Source organism: Saprolegnia diclina (assembly GCF_000281045.1).
Source record: "Saprolegnia diclina VS20 unplaced genomic scaffold supercont1.27, whole genome shotgun sequence".
NCBI classification, from domain to species: domain Eukaryota; phylum Oomycota; class Saprolegniomycetes; order Saprolegniales; family Saprolegniaceae; genus Saprolegnia; species Saprolegnia diclina.
Genome location: NW_008246094.1, coordinates 1 through 14,003, shown reverse-complemented (window position 1 = coordinate 14,003; position 14,003 = coordinate 1). Strand labels below are relative to the sequence as shown.

Here is a 14,003-nt window from a genome sequence, read left to right as displayed (position 1 = left end):
AGCAAATATCTGACCTTTTGATTACCGCCGACCAGTTGATGTTGTAATCAAGTCGACGCCACGGTCGCGGTGAGGAGGTCAGACCGCGATGAACCTTCTTGACCTGCTGCCGCCACCGTCGGACGATATTCTCGGCTTTCTAGATGACGCGCCATCCAGCGAGAGCTCGGCAGCGCTCGAGATCTCGCCAACGGGCCGTGCCAAGCGGCGGAAGCGCGTCCAGACCAAGACCGTGCTGGATGCACTGCGCAGTGAGCATGCGCATCTCGCTGCCGAGCTCGACCACCTCCAGCGCGTCTCCGCCCTTAAGGTCCAGGGCCTTTCCGATGTCGACGCGAAGTGGGAGCGCGTTGCCATGAACCAGAAAGCTCTCAAGCTCAAGGCGATGCGCGACAACGACGAGCTACGTGGGTACATTGCCGAACAGAACGAGTACCGCGACTACTTGGAGCGCATGCTGCTCAAGCGGCCACGCGCAATCACTGCCATTGTACGTCCTCTATATAGGAGTACGTCGAGGACGAGGTCATGTTCTAGATGGACAAGCTCGTCGACGAGCGCTGGCGGTCGCTCACCCTCCCCGCCGAGAGTGACGCGCGCGTCGCTGCCATCCACGCGATCGCAGACCGCCAGTATGAAATGGTCGAGACCGAAATGGTGACGAAAGGGCTCTTTGGCCCAATGCTGTCGGACCTCCTCGAGGTGAAGCTCGCGACCCACGACCCGCGATCGTGCACGGCCGAGGGTGTCCGGTACACGGTGCTGCAAGCTGCGATGGCGCATGTGCCCGACGTGGCCATGGGGGTGCTCGGGCGGCGCCAAGAGATTCTCGAGCGCGAGGCTGCGGCCCGCGACCGCCACTCGGCGGCGATCGATACGACCAAGCACGTGCAGATGCTGGATGCCGACACCATGTACACGCGGGAGCTCTTGACGCACCCGCGAGGCAAGGTGCAAGTGGCAACGAGCCTCGTCATCAAGCGCTTCGTCGAGCCGTCGACGGGCAACGTGTGCGTCGTGTGGCGCAGTGTGCTTCACGACGAGCTCTTGCCGCCGGCCGTTGGCAGCTTTGTGAATGACGAATACGGCTGGTGCGTCAAATGCCCTTTGAATTAGGCGTCTCAATATCGCAATAGGCTCTATTTCGAACAAAAAGACGAGGCGCACGTACACTACAAAGTCTTTCTGAGCTCGTCCGTGCCACACGTCTCTAGCAGCGTCGATCACCTGAGCGACCTCGTGCAAATGATCGACTTGGCCGAGCACGCGGCGCCACTCCGAAACACGAGTGACACGCTCGTCGACACGGTGCGCAACGCGTTCGTTCGCGCCACAACCCACTTTGAACATGAGATTCAGCTCATGGCCAAATAACTCATTTTGTAATATACTTTTTTCCTGTACAAGTACAAATGTACACAAACCTTTCGGTGTATGGGTAATACAAGCCATATGGACATTGATAGTAGTGATCGACCGAAGGTGGTTCACGTTATCTAGAACATAAGCACGTAGTTCTTGCTTATTGGACGTCTCGCGCGTTCTCTGTCGTAATCGAAGCCCGCTGCACAACGAGCGCTTCAAACTGCGCAACCATGGCCCGAAACGATGCTTGCACGGTCGCAGTCAAGTCGGCTTGACGTAGCGAATCAACTTTTGTCCCGACATAGAGCATCTGCATGAGATCGTCGAGCTTGTCTACGTCGGCGCTCTGCGGTGCGATTGGGTTGGCCACGCGGACATAGGCTGTGTACCGCGTCGTTTCTGCGTCGTCTTGGCGCAGCTGAATCCTAATGTACATAGTCGTAGCAGAAGAACATGGGTGTTCATGCATTTGATCGCACCAGCCGTGCTCGTCGTTGACAAAAGACGCTGGAATGCGCGGGACGCCTTCATCCTCTAGCACACTGCGCCACACGATCGTCACGACACCGTGCTGCTCGTACGTCTTTGTGATCATGCTTGACGTCACAACGAGAGCACCCGGTGGCGCGTACACGCTGCGAACATACGTCGTGCGGTCGTCAATGCGGTGCATGTCGTGGGACGTGTGCCCGTGCGGCGCATAGATGTCGCCATCTTGCGCGGATGAAGCCATTGCGTGGCGCTCCCGCATGAGCTCGATCGCGACAGCGGCAGCACGCGTCATGGGGACGGGCAGCGTCGTGTAGCGCATTGCCTCGGATGTCATTGTACAGTCCGAGAGGCTTGTGAATACGTTGAATACATCTTCCGATGGCTCGAAGAGGCCTTTCGCAAGCATCTCGGACTCGAGGAGCTCGTACTGCCGGTCCGCGATGGCATTGATGGCCGATACGCGAGCCTCGGCCGTCGCTCCGAGAGCATAACGGCGCCATTTTGAGTCTTCGACCTTGAGCATCTACGAAAGAGCGCGCTTGTGCACATGCGCAAAAAGAGGGCAACGGACCATGCTGCGCGGACGCTTGAGAAGCGCCCTCTCGAGAAAGGCGCGGAATGCATGTTGCTCGGCCAGCAGCGCGCGCAGCTCGGCCTGCTCCGTGAGCGCTCGGTCTTTGAGCGCCTTCTGCTTCAATGCGAGGCGACCGTACGGCGACGCTTCCTTGGGGCAGCCGCGCTGGGCGCGCAAGGCCGCGACGCAGCTGCTCAGCTCGGCGGCTTGGCCGCGCAGCGCCACGAGGTCGACGGCCAAGCGATTGACCCGCCGGCGTTTCCGGGGCGCGGCTACATCAAGGAAGGCGAGCGAGCCAACGTCTGCTGCGGGCAGCAAGTCGAGGAGGTCGAGGTCCGCTAGGTCGTCGCTGTCCATGGGCGCGACGTCGCTTGGCTTGGATTTTATTTCCCACGCACAAAACACATTTCTCACCCGAAACGGCCTGTGCAAAACTCGACGAAAAGATCATCGCTCTGCCTATTGACGTACATTCCTATAGAACGCAAACGATTGTTGTCGCAGCCAGGCGCATGCATGGAAGCGCCGACGATGGAGCTCAGCGTCGACGAGGTCCTCGACTGGCTGCCGCCCGCCGACGAAGAGTCGTTGGCCTTTCTTGACGACGTGCTGCCGCTGGCCAAGCCCAAGACAAAGCCCAAGCGCGTGCGTATCAACCGAATGGCGGCCGAGCTGCTCGAGCTCCGCGGGGCCCAAAGCCATCTTGAGGACGAGGTAGCGCAGTTGCGCGCCCGCCGCAGCTGCAAGGCTTCGTCCAAGTGGCAAAACCTGGCAATTGCACAGAACGCGCTGAAGCTAAAGGCGCTGCGCGAGAACGACGAGCTGCGCGCTGCGCTGACAGAGCAGACGGCCTTCCGCGAGTACCTCGAGCGCGCATTTCGGAGGCTGCCGTGGTCACTGCACGTACGTTTGTGTAGTCTCGCATGACGATAGTGTAATTGCGCGCGTAGAAGCAATTGCAAGACACCAAGTGGCGCGACCTGACGCTGGACGCCAATGCCGGCGAGCGCATCGCAGCCATCCACGCCATTGCCGACCGCCAGTACGCGCTTCTCGAGTCGGAGATGATCGCCGCTGGCCTTCTCGAGTCGGACGGCGACGACATTTTGGACTTTCGCACCACTTTGATGCAAGGCCGCGTTGTCTCCGAAGGAAGTCGCTCGTGCACGTTCCAGGCTGACGTGGCGACGATTGCGGCCGCCGCGCATCAGACGATTCTCGACCGGCGACGCCTCACCGCCTTCCACGGCGACCATACCACCTTCCACGTCGACGACGACACGACGTACATGCGAGACGAGCTTGTGCATCCTAATGGCGTCATCAAGGTCGTCTCGGGCATGATCACCAAGCGCTACGTCAACCCAACGTCGGGCGCCATTGCCATCGTCTGGCGCAGTGTCCTCCATGACGAAGCAGGACCGATCGAGTCGGACGTCTTTACAAACAACGAACACGGCTGGTTAAAACCCATTGACATCCTGTCCCAATGGTCTCATCCGCTATGAATAGGGTCGAGTACTCACCGTGCAGCGACGGTATGACACGGTACAAAGCGTACTTGCGCGCGGCGAGTCCAACGCCCGTGGACGAACTCGACACGCTGAGCAGCCTCGTCGACATGCTGCGCATTGACGCCGCCCATCGGTCGACGGATGCGACGATTGACGGCATCACAGATACCATTTCCAAGACATTTGCGAGCCTCTTTACTCAATTTGAGCAAGAGGTGCACGCCAAGTGCGCAGTCCAGGAGCTTAACTTAAGTAGCTGACGCTCCTTCTCGCCTCAACATGCAATGTCCTCGTATCTCCTCGCGATAGAAAGTGCACTCGGCCGAATCTCGGTCTTGCAGTCAGTGTGAGCTGTCCCTGCGAAGGGTACATGTACGCCAGGTCCAGTACACCTGCCTTACCGGATACGACAGAGAATATCCGGATAGGCGCTTCATTTTGGGCATGACACGTTGGAATACCGGCGAGATGGAGCTCCTGGACATGCTGCCGGTCGACGACAGCGCGCTGGCCTTCCTCGACGACGTGCCACCTCCAAAGGCACCAAAACGCGTGCGCAAGAAGACATTGGCGCGTGACGTGGCAGCTCTGCAGGACGAGGAGGCGTCTCTGCAGGTCCTGCTCTGTCGCCTGCAAAGCCGCCACAGTGCCAAGGCATTGTCGTTCTGGGGCCGCCATGCAATGGGCCAGCACGCACAGCTGTTGCGAGCTCGACATACCAACGCAGTGCTGCGCGAGCTTCTGACAGAGCAGCGCGTCGCCCGCGCCCATCTCGAGAACGCGCTACGGACGTGGCCAACAGTACCCTTTCGACATTTAATTTGCCTGACATTCCCAATCGCCTATAGATGCTCGATGCGCAACGTCCATTCTTGGCCTTGTGTGCGGACGCTGCGCCGCGGGTACGCGCGATGCACGCCATCGCCGATCGCCAGTTTGACGTCGTCGAATCCGAGATGATTGCGACAGGGCTGCTCGAGCCCGACACGGACGTCTTTCGCATTGAGCTCCTCTCGGATGCCCACCAACTGAGCTCACAAGGCGCGCGCTACACAACGTTTCCAGACATGAGCCTCGCGGCCGTCGACGTAGCGATCCTGGAGGTGCTACGGCACCGCAGCACACTCGTCGAGGGCGGGTCCGTCACGGACGCACGAGCGAGTGTCATTGACGCCACGACGCTGTATACGCTCGAGGTCGTTTCCAACGCTTCAGTCCACGTCACGACGCGCATGCTTGTCAAGCGCTACTGCTTCGACGGTCGCATTACCTATGTGTGGCGCAGTGTCCTAGACGACGAGGCCCATCCGGTCGACGGCTACGTCAACGACGAGCACGGCTGGTACATTTGATTCTAGTTTGTAGTACATACAGCGTGTATTAGGATCTGCATCGAGGCCAACGGGTCCGACGTTGTGTACCGAGCGTATTTGAAAGCAGCGAGCCCCCGGCCAGCACCCGATGGTCTCGCGGGCATTGAAACGCTCTTGCGGCAACTCGACGTCGACAAAAGTGACGCCCATGCAAGCTTGGATGCGCTCATACAAAGTACGTTTACGACGCTCTTTCGCCGTCTCGAAGCCAGCATTCTCGAACGCGCCGCAAGCCAAAGACGAGCGCCAGAGCCTATATAATTCGTCTCATCTAATGCACTCGTATTCCGGAGCTGCCTCTACATTTGTAGTCGTGGCTGGTGGTTGAACCGTTTGGCACTGGCGGTTGCATTGCGTCGGGTCGTTACACATTTAAACGTCGGCATCAATGGGCGCGCCTGTGGTCGCCGCCGTCGTTGCGGCGACGCTCAGCGTCGTCGTGCTCGGCCAAACTGGCCGGGCCACGGGCAAGCCCGACAAACGTGTCGAGGCACTCAACCTCTCGAATGCGTTTTCGTGCGCCGGCGGCCCGACCCTCTGTCCAGACACAGGTACGTTCAAGTCGGCGGGCGGCAACCTCACCGTCACAGTCATCGAGATGCGCAATTTGCCCAACCTCGACGGCTTTGGCGCCGCGGGCGGACTCACAGACGCCTTTATCCGAGTCGCATTTGGCTCAAATTCGCGCGACTCGTCGTTCGTCCGCAACAACCTCAACCCGAGCTGGGCGCCGTGTCGGACATTGGGGTGCCTCGGGTACAAAGACACCATCCGCGACCTCTCGTTTGGGTACCGGTACGCGGGCGAAGGGTTCACGCTTCAAGCTTGGGACAAGGACGACGGCCTCGAGTTTGCCGACGACTTTATTGGTGGCCTCAACCTCAACGTCATTTATTGTACAGCACTGACGGCATACAAGCAAAAGACACCGAACGCTGGCATGGACTCGTCGTTTGCGATGCCACTGCAGCCAGTTTGTGTCGAAGAGGTTTGGCTGCCACTCGCGCCTGGGGAGTGCATTGTCAACGGCACCTTGAGTACAACGCTCCCGTGCCTTCGCCTGCGCCAAACCGTCGTGCCCTTCCAAGTGCAAATCGAAGAGACATATGCAACGACGCGTGTCGCCACGATGGCCATGGGTCTGGGCGGCTACTATGGCGACGCCACGTCGACGATCTATGGCCGTGTCTGGACACCGGGGAACCAGCGACTTCAGCCGTACTACAAAATGGCCAAATCCCAAGGTGGTGTCCTCGTCCGCATGGACAACAACCCGGGCATGAACAACGACTACGGCAACGCGTCGCTAGCAGGACAGTATGGGTTCCCGCCCCTCGGACGCTTCAGCATCAACTTTCCGTCGGCCATGTACGTGTTTCGACGGCAAACCGACGTCGACGCCGACAAAAAGTACGGGACGCTCTCGTGGCTCACGTCCGAGTTTGGTTACGTGGACGCAGAAGAGTCGGCGCAGATTGTCAACATCGCCGACGACTTTGTCGCTATGACGCGCAACGTGTCGGCGACGCCCGTAAACATGTACGGCGACGCGCTGGGCGGCGGTATCGTCGTCGGACCCAACATCCAGGCGTCCAACCGTGACATTACGCTCTCCATGTACTTTATCGTGCTCGTACCGAACGAAGGCTTCTTTGACCTCGAGCCGATCTACTCGAAAGAGTTTAGCCAAACCGCGTTCTTCCTCTCGGCGCTGCAGTTTGGCATTGCGTTTGCGGTCCTCCTCTTCATGTCCGTGCGCTACTGCAAGAAGATGCATTTCCGCCTCGACCGCGTCCAGGCGTACTTGGCCGAGATCGCAAGCGAAGTCATCGAGCGCGAGGACGACGATACAAGTGGCGACGCTACAAAGCCTACCAAGAAAATCAAGAAGCCCCCACCGTCCGTCGTCTCTCTTCTCTTCCTCTGCTACAACGACGGCATTGCCACAGACGACGAGGCCAACGCCACCTTTCGACGCCACCTCTACTATGCACAGATCGCCGTCAACGTGTGCGTTGCGTCGCCGTTCTTTGTTCTCTGGACGTGGGGCTTCACGGCCATTTCGACCGTGCAGCCACCGGCCGTGGGCTTTTTCCTCATTTTTATTGGCTCTGGCGTCCTTGTCGGCTACTACGGCTTGCGCAAGTGGACGCAAATGGGCTGGCGCATGACCAAGGAGGTGCGCGTGACCTTAGGCCTCGCGTGCATTTGTGGTTTCCTCTTCCTTTTTTCGTCCATCTTTGCCGACCCCAAAGTGTTTCTCGGCGGCGCCAACGTCGACTTTTTCTCGCTCACAGCGTTCTTTCTCTCGCTCAATATGATGCCAATGATATGGCTCGTGTTTACGAACGACGACCAGTTGAGCAAATCCCTCGCGCAAGTCCTCGCGGTCGTCACGATTTCAAAAAAGCACACGAGCGCGCTGAAAAAAGCCACCGCCAAGCACCTCGGGGACGCGTCCGTCAAGCTCGCCGCTGCCTCGGACGCACTCAAGCACGACCGCGGCGTCAAGCCACTCTCGGCCTTTGACGCGCTTCTCGGTGCCCATTATTCGGTCGCCCGCACCATCCCCGGGTTTGAGCTCGCGGATATCCTCCAAAACGCCTTTGTGACGCCGCCCGAGCACCAAAAGCGCACTAATCGTCGCTGCTATGCCCTCGCCCTCGGCATTCTTCTCATTTACACCATCGTGGCCGTCTTCCGGAGCGCCTACCCGACCCAAGGCATCGGAATCTTTTTTACGATCTTCATCCTTGACGCCACGTTCCTTCTTGTGTGGCGGGGCCAGCTCTCGTGGTCCGCAGGGTACATTTCGCTGCTGCTTGGGCTCTGTCGTGTCGCTCTCGTCGTCTCGTGCGGCACGTACTGGCTCCTCGGACAAACCATGGCATTTTCGATCATCGGATCGGCGCTCTGTCGGGAGATCATTGGCCGCAACCTTCCTCGCATGGGCGCGCGCGAAGCCGGCGGGATCACGTTCTTTGGCCACGACGGCTCTAAGCCGCCGCTGCTGGATTTGAGTGCGACACCCGAGTTTGGTCTTGGGTTTCTATCGTTCTTCTTCTTGTTCTTGCTCGTCGGCGTTGCGTTCACGGCAACGACGACGGTGACGCTGCCGATAATCGGGCAGCGCTGGCCGCTCTACGTCTTTGGTGTCCTTGCGTTCGTGCTCGTGCTCTTCTCAGGCCTCGTACTCGCGTCGTCGCGCGCGTTCTACTTGATGAAGCAGCACCTCCTCTCGGAGCACGGCGCCAACGTGTACTTGGGTGTCCCAGGCTTCAAGCTGCCGTTCGTTCTCGCAGCGGGCTCGGAGCTGCTGGTCGTGTGCTCGGGGCTTTTCCTCTTTGCAGCGACGCAATCGACGTTTGTCCTTTTGACATCGGTGTTTTTACCCGTTCTTCTCATGCTTGGCACGGTGGTGTGGGCGCAGTGGCGCCGAAACGACCACCGACTCGTCGTGTGGCCACCCGAAGACGGCGACGACGACGACATGGACGACGATGCGTTCGATGAGGAAGCCGAGTTTGCAAAGGAGGCGGACGCACTCCGGTCGGCGTTTGTGCTGCCGTCGCTCCAAGCGTCGGCGCCCGGCACCGAGTTCAAAATGCCACCATTGCCCGTACTCAAAGGCAGTGCGCTTCTGGGACTCGGCGGTGCCGCTTCGTCAGTCTTGCAACTCGCGGGCCAGACCGCTGAGAGCAGCAAACCAGATGACGATGACAAGAACAACCAAAAGACATCTGGCGTCGACGATGATGACGAGCTGGAGGCTGCGGCCAAGGAAGCCGATATCGCTGATACCCCGCCAGTCCCTGCTGCTGTCGATGAAGATGGAAACCCAACGATGCGTGATATCGAGATCCTCGACGCGCCGCCAGCGCCGAGCACGACTACGGTCGTGGCGCCGCCGCGCCAGTCGTGCTGTGCGCGGCTTCGGACCTCCATAGCCAACGCCCGCAGCTTTTTGGCTCACCCATGGAAAAAGTACTCGGTTGTGCCCACGGCCGAGGTCGACTTTGAAAAAATGAGCGTCATCGACGCCTACCGGGGCGGCTACTTGTTGGAAGACGAGTACCAGACGCTGCACTGCTTTGCTGGCCTACTCGGCGGTATCTTCCTCTACGGATTCTGCGCCACGTTCACGGAAGCACCGCCGTGGATTGGCGAGGCCATCTGGGTCGGGTCGTATATTGTCATCTTCTCCGTATCGCCCGTCTTCAAGTGGTACCATGTTGTTGAGATCACGTCGGACATTCGCGCTAGTGCCCGTTTCTCGTACGGACTCGCGTGGGTCTTGGGTATCGCGCTCTTTGTGGATGTGCTCGAGCTCGACGTCAACGACGTGCAGTCGCTCTGGATCCTCGTGGTCCTTATTTTCTACCCGCTCACACTGCTCTTCATCGTCGCTGTCTTCAAGTGGCACGATGATAATTGGGTGCTCTCGCCGTTTGTGCGATCAGCTCTCATCACGTGCGCGGGTTGGTCCGTCCTCTTCCTTTTTATCATGTTCATCTGGGCATCGATCCCGATCGGCGGCGCCTTTGCATTCCTCATGACAACGTTCAGCGTTGTCGTCTATTTTCTACTGCAGTGGGTCCGGAACGACTACTACCTCGCCCCCCTCGCGCAGCGCCGCGCCAATCAGCTTGTCGTGGGCACGGCCGTGTTCTTTATCGCGCTCGCACTCTTCTTTGGCGTCAACTTGTTTTACTGCTTCTCGATTAGCATCATTGTCATTTTGCTCAAACTTGGCGTCAACGGCGTCGCGATCAAGCTCTGCCGTGAGCCCGACCTCCAAATCTTCTACTCGCCCTATGTGTTTCCGATATTTTCGTACAATGCGACGACCAACAACGTCAACAACGAAAACCAGGAGGCCGCCAACGTCTACAAGGCGCTCGGCGTCGTCTTTGCGTGGGGCTGCGTCGGTGTTATGTTTACGGACCCACTCGGCTTTGGTATTGGCCTTTGCTCGCTCGCGCTTCTCGCGTTCGTCGGGTTCACCGCACACCTGTGCTCGATCACGCCCGTACGCATGGGCCTTGCGACCAAGTACGTCCACGAAGCGATTCTGCACGAAGCAGCGACCGTCGCCAAAGAGGTATTTGCCGACCGCCGACGACCCCTCGTGCTCGAGTCGGACGAGTTCCTCGAGCGCGAGAAAAAAGAAAAGGAAGCCGAGCTCGAGTACCAGCGACTATCGTACGGCAAGCAAAAATCGGCGCAGCTTGCTGCCGCAATGGCCGCCGAAGCCAATGCGGCGCCACCCACTCGGCTCTCAGCTGCCGACAATGCCCTCACGATCCACGAGACGCTGTGGCAGTGCAGTCACCGTGTTACGACCAAGGGCCGCACCATACGCCGCCGAGACGCGCTCTTTACGCTGCGTGAGATCCTCGTCGATGTGCTTCGTGATGGCAAAGGGCCATTCGGCTACATTGGCCTGTTTGGGTACGCGTACAAGGCGTATGTACATACCAAAGCCCACCGATATACGCAGCGGGTGTTGCGCCTCCTGCCCGACCGCAAACGTCTCAATCTGCGCCGACCGATCCCAATGCCATTCGCGGCCACGGCGTCCGAGGAGCACGAGATTGTCTTGCCGCCCTTAGCGGGCGATGACGACGACGACGTGGAGGCACCTGGGACAGAAGACACGTTGTCGCTATTGCGGTCACTGCCGGGTCGGGACGTGGCGCTCGATGCCGAGTTTTTCGAAGAGACGCGCTGTATCATTCACTTTCAGCTTCTCCTTCTTAACGCTGCCGATGCGCGCTTGAGCCGCGAACGTGTCTTGTTTCAGAAGTTTTTACGCGAGAACCGGTTCAAACTCATGTCCAACGGAATCAACCCGCCGGCCGATATTTTCAAGACGTCGTCGCACGCGTCGATCGACATTCCGCTCGTGGCCACGTGGCTCATGTCGTTGACGCCCGAAGAGCGCGCGCGCTTCCACGCGCTAAAAGCCGCCTTTTCGCAGGAGATGGACCGCAAGGACGCCGTGATTGACGCCGAAGACGCTGCGGCGCGGGCCCGCGAAGCCGACGTACGCAGCTACTGGTCGCCCCACGAAGCCAACATGTGCCGCAAGATGTACGAGGAGAGCGTCGCACGGCGCACTCGGCGCGAGAACGAAGGCATTGCCGTCGAGACCGGTGTGCCCGAGGCCATCATCAACGCGCGCGAGGCCCTCGCAGAGATCGAGTCGGGCTACGCGTGCATTGTCGGGCAGTTTGGCCGGTCTCTGCAGTTTGTGGATCCGGAATTTCCGCCGGCATACGCGTCGCTGGCCGGGTGCATCAATGAAGCTGAGATCGTCGACTGGCGCGTCTCGACGGGTATCAACATCACTGCCGGTCTCTTTGACGGCGGGACGGACCCGGACGACGTGCGGTTTGGGCGACTCCACGACGGGTGGTTCCTCAGCGCTGTGAGCATCATTGCCGCGTCCGACGGTGTCGACGACGGCAAGGTGGACGCACTCATCGACAACTTGTTCATTACAAAGCAAACGTCGCTCACGGGCGCGTACGCGATCCGGTTTTTCAAAAACTCGCAGTGGGAAACCGTCATTGTCGACGACTACTTTCCAGTCCTCGACGACACGCACAAAATGGACATCAGTGGCGGCGCGGCCTTTGCCCACAGTGCGCACTTTGAAGAGCTCTGGGTGCCTCTTCTTGAGAAGGCATACGCGAAATACCACGGTGGGTACGCAGCGCTCGAGACCGGCTTTGTGCATCACGCGCTACGGGACCTCACGGGATTTGCGTCCGACGAGGTGTTTTTGGCCCAAGCGTCCCGCGGCGCGCGAAAAAAGACGCTCTGGAAGCAGCTTCTCTCGCACAAGCGCAATCGATTTCTGCTGGGCGCTGGTACCATCTCGAGCGATAACGCCGACCACGAGATCCTCGACACGGGCCTCGTCTTTGGTGCGTGCTACGTCATATACGACGTGCGTGAGATTGACGGCCACGAGCTCGTCAAGCTTCGGAATCCACCCGGCGACCATCCCGAGTGGCGCGGGGACTGGGGCGACGATTCGCCGCTTTGGACGCGCCGCCTCAAAAAGCATCTCGGCATCCGACCGGACGCCAACGACAATACGTTTTGGATGAGCTTTGACGACTTTTGCAACGCGTTCCGGTGCCTCTACATCTGCAAGTACTACGACCCCGCGAAATGGCTCACGCAAACGTTTCATGGCAACTGGTCGGTCAAGGCAGACACGGCCGGCGGCCTCCCGACGCGCCACAACCCCGACGGCGCTGTTGCAGCCAACCCGCATTTTGCGTTGTCGGTCTCGCGCCCAACAGAGGTGATCCTAACGATCACGCAAATCGACGAGAAAGGACTCGCGCCAGTGACTGTGCTCCCTATCGCAGTCTATATCGTGGCCGGCGCAATGGGCGACCGCGCCAGCCGTGTCAAAGAACTGACGCGCGACGTTGTCATCGAGCACAGCGGCCAGCCCGTCCGTGAGCGCCAACTCGTTTTGCGTTGCAACCTAGCGGCACGTACGTACACTGTGCTCGTGGCCGCCTACAAGGCGGGAATGGAGGGCCCGTTCCAAATGTCGCTTCAAACCAATTATGCGGTCGGTGTCGACCAGATCTGGCCCGCCGTGTGGCGTGAGCCCAAGAATCTGAACGCGGTCGAGAAGATGGCGCTTCGGGTCAAGGACGCTGTCGTCGACTCGAGTGCGGTGGCCAAGCTCGCCGAAACTACGACAAAGTACAAAAACAAGATCGTCGCGGGCGTCAACGACGTGCTCGAGGACGACGAGGACGACTTACACGAGCTCGAGGAGGCCAAAGTCGCCGAGGAGAAGGCCACCAAGAAGAACCCATGGGTCGAACAGTGGGACGACGCGCAAAACAAGCCCTTTTACTACAACAAGGAGACGGGCGTCTCGCAATGGACGATCCCGCCCGACATGTAAAGTCCGTAATATGAGAAGAATTCGTGATTCAAAGGCACTCGCTCTATTATTGGACAAGCTCGACACTCTTGCCGCTGGCCGCGGACCACTTGAGGAGTGCGGCGAGCATCGTCTGCGCGTCCGCCGAGCCCGTCACAAGCACTTGCTGGGCCTCGATGTCGCACGCCACCGACTTGACGCCTAGCACGGGCCATGAATGCGCAATCCTACATCGAGCGAATCGACGCACCGGGGATCTTCACGAGGATGCGTTCGCAGGCCGACGAGCAGCCGCCGCAGGTCATGCCGACCTTGAACTCCGTGACCACGTCTGACATCGTTTGTTGTCTGTCTTGTGCGGCGCTGGCCGATTTCAAAAATACCGACACGTCACCTTTCTAGCGTCACGACGTGATTGGCCGAAACTCGCGGTGCTGTATATATTTTTAGCCAATCACAAGGTACAACTCAGCGAACGGCACGCCAGACGCAATTGTTGATTTGTTTCTCACGTTGGGAGTGGTTTAGACCCTGCGTCAGCGATGGCAAGGGTATATAAATTATATACCCTTGGTGATGGTTTCTCATCGCACTCGATCACCATCCTTGCGCATTTAGATCTACTACAGTATGCATGCGAGCTACCAACAGTAAATGCTTGGTTCAAGTGGGCCTCTACGAGGTACGACAGGATTTATAGGACGCTAGGTAGCCAATAGATGCATAAGATGTGTGACAAACATGGCGTCGTGAACGACAATGGC

General features: G+C 59.0%; 6 protein-coding genes across 6 annotated transcripts; 4 read left to right on the top strand and 2 right to left on the bottom strand.

Annotated features, from left to right (window-relative positions):
* On the top strand, positions 1 to 1,406 carry SDRG_08685 (hypothetical protein). The gene is made up of 3 exons (XM_008614579.1): positions 1 to 490; positions 538 to 1,091; positions 1,137 to 1,406. The coding sequence occupies exons 1-3, from the start codon at positions 89 to 91 to the stop codon at positions 1,372 to 1,374; spliced, it is 1,194 nt and encodes a 397-aa protein (XP_008612801.1). The 5' UTR covers positions 1 to 88; the 3' UTR covers positions 1,375 to 1,406.
* SDRG_08684 (hypothetical protein) lies at positions 1,401 to 2,834 on the bottom strand. The gene is made up of 3 exons (XM_008614578.1): positions 2,429 to 2,834; positions 1,845 to 2,380; positions 1,401 to 1,790 (listed from the first exon to the last, which is right to left on the bottom strand). The coding sequence occupies exons 1-3, from the start codon at positions 2,786 to 2,788 to the stop codon at positions 1,523 to 1,525; spliced, it is 1,164 nt and encodes a 387-aa protein (XP_008612800.1). The 5' UTR covers positions 2,789 to 2,834; the 3' UTR covers positions 1,401 to 1,522.
* Positions 2,835 to 2,914: 80 nt separating this feature from the next.
* SDRG_08683 (hypothetical protein) lies at positions 2,915 to 4,282 on the top strand. The gene is made up of 3 exons (XM_008614577.1): positions 2,915 to 3,334; positions 3,382 to 3,893; positions 3,944 to 4,282. Exons 1-3 carry the CDS (start codon positions 2,948 to 2,950, stop codon positions 4,203 to 4,205), a joined length of 1,161 nt encoding a protein of 386 aa, XP_008612799.1. The 5' UTR covers positions 2,915 to 2,947; the 3' UTR covers positions 4,206 to 4,282.
* A 126-nt stretch (positions 4,283 to 4,408) lies between these two features.
* Positions 4,409 to 5,599, top strand: SDRG_08682 (hypothetical protein). Its single transcript, XM_008614576.1, has 3 exons — positions 4,409 to 4,746; positions 4,794 to 5,287; positions 5,330 to 5,599. The coding sequence occupies exons 1-3, from the start codon at positions 4,414 to 4,416 to the stop codon at positions 5,577 to 5,579; spliced, it is 1,077 nt and encodes a 358-aa protein (XP_008612798.1). The 5' UTR covers positions 4,409 to 4,413; the 3' UTR covers positions 5,580 to 5,599.
* Positions 5,600 to 5,699: 100 nt separating this feature from the next.
* On the top strand, positions 5,700 to 13,287 carry SDRG_08681 (hypothetical protein). The gene has a single exon (XM_008614575.1). It carries the CDS (start codon positions 5,707 to 5,709, stop codon positions 13,258 to 13,260), a length of 7,554 nt encoding a protein of 2,517 aa, XP_008612797.1. The 5' UTR covers positions 5,700 to 5,706; the 3' UTR covers positions 13,261 to 13,287.
* On the bottom strand, positions 13,180 to 13,670 carry SDRG_08680 (hypothetical protein). The gene is made up of 2 exons (XM_008614574.1): positions 13,490 to 13,670; positions 13,180 to 13,440 (listed from the first exon to the last, which is right to left on the bottom strand). The coding sequence occupies exons 1-2, from the start codon at positions 13,575 to 13,577 to the stop codon at positions 13,307 to 13,309; spliced, it is 222 nt and encodes a 73-aa protein (XP_008612796.1). The 5' UTR covers positions 13,578 to 13,670; the 3' UTR covers positions 13,180 to 13,306.
* Between the last annotated feature and the right edge of the window lie 333 nt (positions 13,671 to 14,003).

Coding starts and splice junctions, on each gene's coding strand:
- SDRG_08685 (XM_008614579.1), top strand. CDS start 89: ATGAACCTTCTTGACCTGCTGCCGCCACCGTCGGACGATATTCTCGGC. Junction 491..537: donor CACGCGCAATCACTGCCATT/GTACGTCCTCTA, acceptor GTCATGTTCTAG/ATGGACAAGCTCGTCGACGA. Junction 1,092..1,136: donor GTGAATGACGAATACGGCTG/GTGCGTCAAATG, acceptor ATATCGCAATAG/GCTCTATTTCGAACAAAAAG.
- SDRG_08684 (XM_008614578.1), bottom strand. CDS start 2,788: ATGGACAGCGACGACCTAGCGGACCTCGACCTCCTCGACTTGCTGCCC. Junction 2,381..2,428: donor TCAAGCGTCCGCGCAGCATG/GTCCGTTGCCCT, acceptor GCTCTTTCGTAG/ATGCTCAAGGTCGAAGACTC. Junction 1,791..1,844: donor GTCAACGACGAGCACGGCTG/GTGCGATCAAAT, acceptor TATGTACATTAG/GATTCAGCTGCGCCAAGACG.
- SDRG_08683 (XM_008614577.1), top strand. CDS start 2,948: ATGGAAGCGCCGACGATGGAGCTCAGCGTCGACGAGGTCCTCGACTGG. Junction 3,335..3,381: donor GGCTGCCGTGGTCACTGCAC/GTACGTTTGTGT, acceptor TTGCGCGCGTAG/AAGCAATTGCAAGACACCAA. Junction 3,894..3,943: donor ACAAACAACGAACACGGCTG/GTTAAAACCCAT, acceptor CGCTATGAATAG/GGTCGAGTACTCACCGTGCA.
- SDRG_08682 (XM_008614576.1), top strand. CDS start 4,414: ATGGAGCTCCTGGACATGCTGCCGGTCGACGACAGCGCGCTGGCCTTC. Junction 4,747..4,793: donor CGCTACGGACGTGGCCAACA/GTACCCTTTCGA, acceptor AATCGCCTATAG/ATGCTCGATGCGCAACGTCC. Junction 5,288..5,329: donor GTCAACGACGAGCACGGCTG/GTACATTTGATT, acceptor AGCGTGTATTAG/GATCTGCATCGAGGCCAACG.
- SDRG_08681 (XM_008614575.1), top strand. CDS start 5,707: ATGGGCGCGCCTGTGGTCGCCGCCGTCGTTGCGGCGACGCTCAGCGTC.
- SDRG_08680 (XM_008614574.1), bottom strand. CDS start 13,577: ATGTCAGACGTGGTCACGGAGTTCAAGGTCGGCATGACCTGCGGCGGC. Junction 13,441..13,489: donor CATCCTCGTGAAGATCCCCG/GTGCGTCGATTC, acceptor GGCCCGTGCTAG/GCGTCAAGTCGGTGGCGTGC.